The sequence below is a fragment of the Arachis duranensis genome, chromosome 6 (assembly GCF_000817695.3).
Source record: "Arachis duranensis cultivar V14167 chromosome 6, aradu.V14167.gnm2.J7QH, whole genome shotgun sequence".
In the NCBI taxonomy this organism is placed as follows: domain Eukaryota; kingdom Viridiplantae; phylum Streptophyta; class Magnoliopsida; order Fabales; family Fabaceae; genus Arachis; species Arachis duranensis.
In genome coordinates this window covers 28746018-28757603 of record NC_029777.3, presented here as the reverse complement: position 1 = coordinate 28757603, position 11586 = coordinate 28746018, and the positions used below count along the sequence as shown (strand labels likewise).

At 37.9% G+C, this 11586-nt stretch overlaps 1 protein-coding gene and 1 non-coding gene across 2 annotated transcripts; both read right to left on the bottom strand.

The window, feature by feature from the left end:
- Positions 1–6081: 6081 nt before the first annotated feature.
- On the bottom strand, positions 6082–7017 carry LOC107493504 (uncharacterized mitochondrial protein AtMg00860-like). Its single transcript, XM_016114595.1, has 2 exons — positions 6885–7017; positions 6082–6692 (listed from the first exon to the last, which is right to left on the bottom strand). The coding sequence occupies exons 1-2, from the start codon at positions 7015–7017 to the stop codon at positions 6082–6084; spliced, it is 744 nt and encodes a 247-aa protein (XP_015970081.1).
- Positions 7018–10712: 3695 nt separating this feature from the next.
- On the bottom strand, positions 10713–10820 carry LOC127739871 (small nucleolar RNA R71). The gene has a single exon (XR_008000613.1). It is a non-coding gene; the product is annotated as a small nucleolar RNA R71 (small nucleolar RNA).
- Positions 10821–11586: the final 766 nt, after the last annotated feature.

Genomic DNA, 11586 nt, shown 5'->3' with positions numbered 1-11586 from the left:
GAATTGAATAGAAGAACAATAGTAATTGCATTAATACTCGAGGTACAGCAGAGCTCCACACCTTAATCTATGGTGTGTAGAAACTCCACTGTTGAAAATACATAAGTGATAATGGTGATCATTGGCTTCGGCCCCAGAGAGGGAACCAGAAGAACCAAGATGAAAATACAATAGTAAAAGGTCCTATTTGTAGAGAACTAGTAGCCTAGGGTTTACAGAAATGAGTAAATTACATAAAAATCCACTTCCGGGCCCACTTGGTGTGTGCTTGGGCTGAGCATTGAATCTTTCATGTGTAGAGACTTCTCTTGGAGTTAAACGCCAGCTTTTGTGCCAGTTTGGGCGTTTAACTCCCATTCTTCTGCCAGTTCCGGCGTTTAACGCTGGGCAGTTTTGAGCTGATTTGGAACGCCAGTTTGGGCCATCAAATCTCGGGCAAAGTATGGATTATTATACATTTCTGGAAAGCCCAGGATGTCTACCTTCCAACGCCGTTGAGAGCGCACCAATTGGGCTTCTGTAGCTCCAGAAAAGCCACTTAGAGTGCAGGGAGGTCAAAATCCAACAGCATCTACAGTCCTTTTCAACCTCTGAATCAGATTTTTGCTCAGGTCCCTCAATTTCAGCCAGAAAATACCTAAAATCATAGAAAAACACACAAACTCATAGTAAAGTCCAGAAAAGTGAATTTTAACTAAAAACTAATGAAAATATAATAAAAACTAACTAAAACATACTAAAAACATACTAAAAACAATGCCAAAAAGCGTATAAATTATCCGCTCATCAGTTTGTGTCAATCCCCATAATATGGCCTATCACGCGGTCGCGTCACCCACGCGGTCGCGTCACCCAAAATCTTGGCAAAATGAGTTTCAAACAGAAAGTTACGCGAGCGCGCGGCTGCCATCGCGCTAGTAGCACGAATTCACTCACGCGACCGCGTGCCCCACGCGGCCGCGTCACTTGACAATAGCGCCAACCGCGCGAATGCGTCACTCATGCATTCGCGTCGCCTGTGCCGCACAGCTTATCCAGATTTGCCAAGATATCTTCTCTTTTCTTCTCCAAATCTAAATCTTTTCTTTCCCTTCTTATTTCTTTCTTCCTTCCTTTCTTTTTCTTTCTTTTTTCTTTTAATTGGTGTTGGATATTTATTTTGGGTCATTATATCCCATATTTTGCTTATGGATTATTTGGGATTTGTTTAAACAATTATATATTATTATAAGGTGCTTGCATGTTCTAATTAATATTTTCCATACCTTATTTACTATGCATGCTTTGTGTTTGTGAAAATGCCCATATGGCATTTTGCACTATTTTTAGATTTCTTTTAAATCTACTACTCTAAATGCCTGCTTTTCACATAACCCCTTCTCTATTTTATTATTTAAATATAATTGTTTTTACAAACATATTATTAATTTGAGAGACTTGGTAATCTAATTTGGACATTCAATGCTTGACCTATGCTACTCATGCCCTTTGCCGGCATGCCAATAAACACCTTGCATTCAATTTTCCTCACATGCACTTGCTATATTTCCATTGTTGATTTGCCACATGTAGTCATGACCATGTGTTCACATCATTATCCATACCTGTGCATTGATTACCACCTTTCCTATTCTTTTCCTTGCTATAACCCTCGAATGCTAATGTCTTTCCTCGTTTCCTTTCAGGATGGCCACCAAGAAATGTAAAGAGAAAGCTACTCCCAAACCACTGGCAAGGAAAGGAACAAAACAGAGCACCAGCTGAGGAACCACGACCCCCATCCACCTGCACATCTCCGCATGTACCGAGGACGGTGCAATCTTTAAGTGTGGGGAGGTCGATACCGATCTCCACGGGTTAGTTAGTCCCTTCTCAACACCAATGTTAATTTGTTAATTGTTGCATTTGCATGTTTGTTTGATTTTATGCATTTAGTCACTACTTGGTTGAAGTAATATTTTCTTTTTCAAGAAATTTTTATAATATTTCACTAATTTAAATTGAAAATTTTTTGTTAAATTTGTTTGAATATTTGGAACATGGTTTTTGAGCCAAAGAACACACAACCCGTGAGATTTTGAGCTTATTTATATGGTTACATTATTTAACCATGATATTTTATTCTTGTGTATTTTACTTCTCTATGATTGCAATCTGTATTTGTTCCAGTCTATATGTCCAATATTTAGTGTATTTACATACTTGCATATGATTGAGGCCATTGTTTGATTCTAGCTCAGCACTCCCAAATTAGCACTACAAGAAAAACACCCATTCAGGTACATTTGAAAAGTGTAGCCAAAAGTGAAAAAAATGATGTCTTAGACTACGGCTACGCTTTTTGGGCTATGGCTACGCTTTTTGGGGTGATTCCTATTCGGCCGTTGCCTATTCTCAAAGGCTACGCTTTTCAGCACCAAGGGCTACGCTTTTGGCGTTTGGGAATAGGCTACGCTTTTCAAGTGATGCTGTCCAGGACCAAAGACTATGCTTTTCAATGCTACTACATCACTTGTAAAACATAGCCGCATTGTATATTATAGCTACTCTATATAAGTGTAGCCCTAGGTCCTTTTTTTTTTTAATTTTCTGTATAACCATATATATAAGTGTACCTTTTACATCACCCTTGTTAGCCACTTTGAGCTTTTTAATCCCCTTCTGTTCTATAACCACATCACTAGCCTTAAGCAGAAAAACAAATTAAATATCCCAATTGAATCTTTGGTTAGTTTAAGACAGAGATTGTGTATCAACTAAGTGTGGGGAAACTGTGGGAACATAGGTTAATAAGGGAATGTATCATGTTTCTAATTTATTTAAATATTGGGAATTTGGGAACCTACTCATGAAAAACCAAAATAGAAAAAAATAAAAAAAATCCATGTGCATTGACAATGTTATGTTTATTTTTATGATTCAAAAAAAATATTCAATAAATAAGGGGACAAAATTACCCCAATGTTAAGCTTTAATAGAAAGATCAATGCACATGTGATAAAAGTAAAGAAATATCAAAAGTTTGGTACATGAGTATGTGATACAAAAGTGAGAATTATGGGTAATCAAGCATGAATTTAGAGTTATATTTAGTGTGTGTGTGTTTATGTGAGAGCTTAGGCTATTCAATGATTCAATTTATAGCTCACTTAGCCATACATATATCCTCACCCCTGCCTTGGTCCCATTACAACCTTGAAAAGACCTCATGATGTTTGCATTGGTATACTAAATATTTATTGATCGGTTAGCTGAAGAACAAAGTTTAGAAAGCATGATTAGAGAAGATTAGAGTGAAGTACCCTATACACTTGAGAGACTATAGTGATATACACTACCAGTGAGGGTTTAATGCTTGATTCTATGTTCCCTACTTTCATGAGCTATCTTCTTCTTGCAAGTTATTTGTATTGTATTTTGTGATTTGAATTAGTGAAATCCAGTTCATATTTATTCTTGAAAGATTTATTTACTTTTTCACCAAGTAGGTAGAATCATTTTAGTGTGTAGTTGCATTCACATTCATAGGTTGCATTGCATGAGTCTTGCCTTTTCCTACTCATTTATTTGGTCTCCTTGAGTTTAGCATGAAGACATGCTAATGTTTAAGTGTGGGGAGGTTGATAAACCACTATTTTATGGTTTATATTATATTTAATTGAGTGGTTTTATCAAGCTTTTCACCCACTTATTCATATGATTTGAATGATTTATATTTTCTTCCTAAAATTATTACATGATTGAAAACCTACTTCCTAGAGACTTTTAATTAGGTATTTTAATTCTCCTTTATTCCATTCGATGCCGTGATCTGTGTGTTAAGTGTTTTAGGCTTTATAGGGCATGAGAGTGGGAGATTGGAAAGGAAGCATGCAAAAATGGAAGGACTACAAGAAATTAAGGAGATGACCAACGAGAAGTGACGCGGCCGCATGACTCACGCGACCGTGCGGAAGAGAGGAAATCGCAGTGACGCAGCCGCATGGCTCACGCGACCGCGCGGATTGGAAAAGCACGAACGACGCGCACGCGTGATACGAAAAAGCTGAGTGATGCGATCACGTGGACGACGCAGACGTGTGACGTGCGTGATCTGCAGAATTACAAAAGTCACTGGTAGAGATTCTGGGCCGCATTTCAACCCAGTTTTTGGCCCAGGAACACAGATTAAAGTCAGGGAACATGCAGAGACTCAATGATGCTTTCAGAATTCACAATTTTAGGTTTTAGATGTAGTTTTTAGTGAGAGAGGCTCTCTCCTCTCTCTTAGGATTAAGATTAGGATTAGAATTTAATTTAGGATTAGGATTTTTAGAAATTAGGATTTATCTCATCTTCATATCAGGTTCAATATTCCTTTATTTTGACTTCTCTTCTACTTTGAGATACTTTAATGCTTTTATTTTTATTTGATTTATGTTGCCTATTTGGCTTATGAATATTGTCCATGTTAGATTTTATTGCTTTGAATGTATGTTATTTGAGGTATTTCAGATCTAAAATTCTTATTTAGCTTTTTATATTATTGGCTTTAATTGATTAACTGGAAGCTCTTGAGTTATCAACTATTCATGATTGATTGTTATGTCGTCTAATTAACTGGAATTCTACTAACTCTAGTCTTTCTTTAGGAGTTGGCTAGGACTTGGGAAATCTAACCAATTGGTTCACTTGACTTTCCCTTGCTTACGCAAAGGTTAACTAAGTGTGATTAATTTCCATTCTTATAGGAGTAACTAGGATAGGACTTCCGAATTTTCATATCTTACCAAGAGTTTATTTTATAGTTAATTATTTATTTTATTTGTCATTGAATTTACTTGTTCCTCACTTTCAAAACCCCAATTTACAAAAACCCATAACCAATAATAAGAACATACCTCCCTGCAATTCCTTGAGAAGACGTCCCGAGGTTTGAATACTCGGTTATCAATTTTAAAAGGGTTTGTTACTTGTGACAACCAAAACGTTTGTAAGAAAGGTTGATTGCTTGGTTTAGTAACTATACTTACAACGAGAGTTTACTATAACTTCTAAACCATCAATCTTCAGTTCTTCAATATCTTCCAAAGTTTGGATTATTCTCTCTGATTGACCATATGTTTGAGGGTGATATACAGTGCTTAAGCTCAACTGGGTCCCAAATGCTCGTTGAAAGGCTTCCCAGGACCTTGACGTGAACCGAGGATCTCTGTCCGATATAATGGTGGAAGGCACGCCGTGCAATCTCACAATCTCTTTAATGTACAACCACACTAACTCCTCCAATGTATAGTTTATTCAAATGGGGAGAAAGTGAGCTAACTTTGTTAGTCGATCCACAATCACCCAAACAGCGTCATAACCAGTCCGAGTCCTAGGTAAGCCCGACACAAAGTCCATTGCAATATTCTCCAACTTCCATTGTGGAATCTCTAAAGGCTAAAGGGTTCCTGATGGCCTCTGGTGCTCAATTTTAACTTTTTGACAAGTCAAACACTTGAAAACGTGCAATGCCCCATCATTCTTCATTCCCGGCCACCAGAACATCATTATCAGATATTGGTACATCTTAGTGCTTCTCGGATGGATTGAAAACCCGCTCTTGTGAGCCTCCTTCTAGATATTCTGTTGTAAGTTCCCAACGTCCGGCACAATGATTCGGCCATTGAACCTCCATAATCCATCCTTATCCTCTGACACTCTCTATCGCTTTCCTTGCTCAATTGCCGGCAATACTTTCTGTAATTCTTTATCGTCTTAATGAGCTTTTAGAAGTTTAGCTTTAAAATCACTTGAAACTTGCAGCTGACTCAAACACAGAGTCCCAGACTCTTCTCTGACTACCAATTTCAGACCTTCGAATGCTTCTAGTAACTCTTCCTATTGCAACATCATCCAAGTAGCACATTGGAACTTTCGGCTCAAAGCGTCTGCCACAACATTCGATTTTCTGGAGTGGTAATTCAACTCAAAGTCATAGCCCTTTAGAAGTTTCATCCGCCTCCTCTGACGCATATTCAATTCTCTTTGCTCAAAGAGGTACTTCATGCTCTTATGATTTGAGAAAACTTGAAACTTGACACCATAGAGGTAATGTCTTCAAATCTTTAGAGCAAACACAATGGCAGCAAGTTCTAAGTCGTGAGTCGGATAATTCATTTCATCCGATCTTAACTGCCGTGAGGCATATGCCATGACCTTGCGGTGCTGCTTCAACACGCACCCCAGACCCTTTAGTGATGCATCATAGTACACTTCAAATGGTTCACTCGGCTCGGAAAACACTAATATAGGTGCCGTGATCAGTCTCTGCTTCAACACTTGAAAGCTTTCCTCGCACTCAGGAGTCCAAACAAATTGTGTATCCTTCCTAGTCAGCTTAGTTAAAGGTAAAGCGAGTTGTGAAAACCCTTTAATAAACCTCCGATAATAACCCACCAAGCCTAGAAAACTCCTAATCTTCATCACAGAAGCTGGTCGCTCCCAATTCATTACTGCCTTAACTTTAGCAGGATCCACAACAATCCCCTGTTGACTTACCACATGACCGAGAAATTTCACCTCACTCTTCCAAAACTCACATTTAGATAACTTGGCATACAATTTTTGATCCTTGAAGATTTGTAGCACAATTCGCAAGTGATCCGCATGTTCTGCTTCAGTCTTAGAGTAAATAAGGATGTCATCAATGAAGATGACAACAAATTTATCTAAAAATGGATGGAAAATTTAGTTCATATAGTCCATAAATACTGCCAGGACATTAGTTAACACAAAAGACATCACCGTGTATTCATAGTGACCGTATCACGTTCTGAAAGCAGTCTTCGGAATGTCCTCGTCTCTAACCCTTATCTGATGATACCCGGATCGCAACTCAATTATGGAAAACACTTCAGCACCCTGTAGTTGGTCCATTAGATCATTGATCCTTGGCACCAAATATTTATCCTTTATAGTAACCTTGTTCAGCTGCCGATAGTCATCACATAAGCGCAAACTCCCATCCTTCTTCTTTACCAGTAGCACTGGCATTCCCCACAGAGAAACACTCGGTCAAATGAAGCGTTTGCCCATTAAATCTTCTAGCTGAGCCATAAGCTCTGCCATCTCTAAGGGTGACATCCTATAAGAAGCACTGATGAGCGGATAATTTATACGCTTTTTGGCATTGTTTTTATATAGTTTTTAGTATGATTTAGTTAGTTTTTCGTATATTTTTATTAGTTTTATGCAAAATTCATATTTCTGGACTTTACTTGAGTTTGTGTGTTTTTATGTGATTTCAGGTATTTTCTGGCTGAAATTGAGGGACCTGAGCAAAAATCTGATTCAGAGGCTGACAAAGGACTGCAGATGTTGTTGGGTTCTGACCTCCCTGCACTCGAAGTGGATTTTCTAGAGCTACAGAACTCCAAATGGCGCGTTCTCAATTGTTTTCGAAAGTAGACATCTAGAGATTTCTAGCAATATATTATAGTCCATACTTTGCTCAAGTTTTGATGAAGCAAACTGGTGTTCAAACGCCCCTTCTCTGCCCTATTCTGAAGTCAAAATGCCAGAACTGGCATAAAAGCTGGAGTTAAACGCCCAAACTGGCACCAAAGCTAGTGTTTAACTCCAAGAGAAGCCTCTACACGTGTGAAGCTCAATGCTCAGCCCATGCACACACCATGTGGGCCCGGAAGTGGATTTCTGCATTATTTACCTATTTCTGTAAACCATAGTAGCTAGTTTCATTATAAATAGGACCTCTTACTATTGTATTTTCATCTTTTGATCATCTTTTGATCTTTTGATCACATTTTGGGGGATGGCCTTATGGCCATGCCTACCTTGTTCTTATGTATTTTCAACGGTGGAGTTTCTGCACACCATAGATTATGGTGTAGAGCTCTGCTGTTCCTCGAGTATTAATGTAAAATACTATTGTTCTTCTATTCAATTCATGCTTATTCTTATTCTAAGATATTCATTCGCACTTCAACCTGATGAATGTGATGATCCGTGACACTCATCACCATTCTCACTTATGAACGCGTGCCTGACAAACACTCCCATTCTACTTGCGAAAGCTAGAGTGTGTATCTCTTGGATACCTGGTCCACGATGCATGGTTGCCTCTCCTGACAACCAAGCCTTCCATTCCATGAGATTGGAGTCTTCGTGGTATAAGCTAGAATTATTGGCGGCCATTCCTGAGATCCAGAAAGTCTAAACCGTGTCTCTGGTATTCCGAGTAGGATTTGGGAAGCGATGACTGTGACGAGCTTCAAAATCGCGACTGTAGGGCGTAGTGACAGACGCAAAAGGATAGTAAATCCTATTCTTACACGATCGAGAACCAACAGCTAATTAGCCATGCAGGAAACCGTAGAGGACCTTTTTCACTGAGAGGATGGGAGGTAGCCATTGACGCCGGTGAAACCCAACATACAGCTTGCCATGAAAAGGAGTATGAAGGATTGGATGGATGCAGTAGGAAAGCAGAGATTCAAGAGGGATAAAGCATCTCCATACGCTTATCTGAAATTCCCACCAATGATTTACATAAGTATCTCTATCTTTATTTTATGTTTATTTATCTTTTAATTATGAAAACTCTATCACCCATTTGAATCCGCCTGACTGAGATTTACAAGGTGACCATAGCTTGCTTCAAGCCGACAATCTCCGTGGGATCGACCCTTACTCACATAAGGTATTACTTAGACGACCCAATGCACTTGCTGGTTAGTTGTGCGATGTTGTGAAAAAGAAGTGAGATTACAATTGTGCAACCAAGTTGTTGGCGCCATTGTGTATCACAATTTCGTGCACCAAGTTTTTGGCGCCGTTGTTGGGGATTGTTTGAGTTTGGACAACTGACGGTTCATCTTGTTGCTCAGATTAGGTAATTTTTATTTTATTTAAAAAAAAAAGGTTTTCAAAAATTTTCTTCTTTTTCGTTTTTCCTCAATAATTTTTGAAAAACCCAAAAAAATCATAAAATCATAAAAACTCAAAAATATTTCATGGTTCTTGTTTGAATCTAAGGCCAAATTTTAAAGTTTGGTGTCAATTGCATGATTTTAATTGTCTTGCAATTTTCGAAACACATACATTGTGTTCTTGATGATCTTCAAGTCGTTCTTGATGAATTGCCTTGTTTGATATTCATGATTTATTGAATTGCACTGCATGATGTTCTACACATGCATTCTTGCATTCATATGGCCCAAACATGAGAAAGCTCTAAGTTTCTTGTCCTCCATGTTTTTTTTCATTAAGAAAACTGAGTTCTTGATGTTCATCTTGATCTTCAAGATTGTTCTTGGTATTCATCTTGACGCTCATAATGTTCTTGCATATATCTTGTGTTTTGATCCAAGAATTATATGTTTTGACTCATTTTGTTGTTTTTCAAAATTGAAAACATATCTTCTTGAACAAAGAATTTAGCAAAATGAAGATCCAAGAACATAAAGCAGAGGAATTACAGAGAAAAAGCTGGGCGTTCAAAATGCCCAGTGAAGAAGGAAAACTGGCGTTTAAACGCCAGCCAGAGTACCTGGCTGGGCGTTTAAACACCCAAACCATGCAGCAATTGGGCGTTAAACGCCCAAAACATGCAGCTCCTGGGCGTTTAACGCCATGATGACACAAGGAGAGGAATTTGTTTTCAAATCAAATCTTTTTCAAAATCAAATCTTTTTCAAATCAAATATTTTCAATCATATCTTTTTCAAAATCATATATTTTTCAAAAATCAAATCTTTTTAATTTTATCTTTTCAATCATATCTTTTTAAATTATATCTTTTTCAAAATCACATCTTTTTAAAATTCTAATGTTAAAAATCTTTTCTAACCTCTTATCTTTTTCAAATTTACTTCTTATCTTTTTCAAAACCACCTAACCTTTTTTAACTTTAATTTTCGAAAACCATTAAACTTTTTTTTAAATTATTTTTAATTAACTAATTGTTTTGAATTTTCAATTTTATTTTCGAAAATTTCCCTCCCTTTTTCTCATTTTTTTAAACACTAACATTCCTCCTCCATTGTCAATTTGGACTCACTCCTTCTTTGTGTGTTCGAATTCTGCCTTACCTACTTCTTCTATTCTTATTTTCCTCTGACACCTCAAGGGATCTCTATACTGTGATATAGATGATTCCATATTTTCTTTGTTTTCTTCTCTTTTATATGAGCAGGAACAAAGATAAAGGCATACTTGTTGAAGCTGATCCTGAACCTGAAAGGACTCTGAAGAGGAAGCTAAGAGCAGCTAAAGCACAAAACCCTGAAGAAGACCTCACTGAAATTTTCGAAAAGGAAGCAGCAAAAGAAATAATTATGGCTGAATCAAACAACAATGCAAGGAAGATGCTTGGTGATTTTACTACACCAACTTCCAATTTGTACGGAAGAAGCATCTCAATCCCTGCCATAGGAGCAAACAATTTTGAGCTAAAGCCTCAATTAGTTTCTCTACTGCAACAGAACTGCAAGTTTCATGGACTTCCATCAGAAGACCCTTATCAGTTCTTAACTGAGTTCTTACAGATCTGTGATACTGTTAAGACCAATGGAGTTGATCCTGAAGTCTACAAGCTTATGCTTTTCCCTTTTGATGTAAGAGACAGAGCTACAACATGGTTGGACTCACAACCTAGAGATAGCCTGAACTCTTAGGATAAGCTGGTCACGACTTTCTTAGCCAAGTTCTTTCCTCCTCAAAAGCTGAGCAAGCTTAGAGTGGATGTTCAAACCTTCAGACAAAAAGATGGTGAGTCCCTCTATGAAGCTTGGGAAAGATACAAGCAACTGACCAAAAAGTGTCCTTCTGACATGCTTTTAGAATGGACCACATTAGATATATTCTATGATGGTCTGTCTGAATTTTCCGAGATGTCACTGGACCACTCTGCAGGTGGATCCATTCACTTAAAGAAAATGCCTGCAGAAGCTCAGGAACTTATTGAAATGGTTGCAAATAACTAGTTCATGTATACCTCTGAGAGGAATCCTGTGAGTAATGGGACGCCTCAAAAGAGAGGAGTTCTTGAAATTGATGCTCTGAATGCCATACTGGCTCAGAACAAAATATTGACCTAACAAGTCAATATGATCTCTCAGAGTCTGAATGGATCACAAAATGCATCCAACAGTACTAAAGAAGCATCTTCTGAAGAAGAAGCTTATGATCCTAAGAACCCTGCAATGGCAAAGGTGAATTACATGGGTGAAGCCTTTGGAAACACCTATAATCCTTCATGGAAAAATCATCCAAATTTTTCATGGAAGGATCAACAGAAGCAAGGCTTCAATAATAACAATGGTGGAAGAAACAGGTTTAGCAATCCCATCATCATCTTAGCAACAGACAGAGCATTCTGAGCAGATTCCTTCTAGCTTAGCAAACATAGTCTCTGATCTATCTATGACCACTCTTAGTTTCATGACTGAAACAAGATCCTCCATTAGAAATTTGGAGGCATAAGTGGGCCAGCTGAGTAAAAAGGTTACTGAAACTCTTCCTAGCACTCTCCCAAGCAATACAGAAGAGAATCCCAAAGGAGAGTACAAGGCCATTGATATAATCAACATGGCCGAAACCTTA

Coding starts and splice junctions, on each gene's coding strand:
- LOC107493504 (XM_016114595.1), bottom strand. CDS start 7,017: ATGCCAGTGCTACTGGTAAAGAAGAAGGATGGGAGTTTGCGCTTATGT. Junction 6,693..6,884: donor TCTAATGGACCAACTACAGG/GTGCTGAAGTGT, acceptor ATCCATTTTTAG/ATAAATTTGTTGTCATCTTC.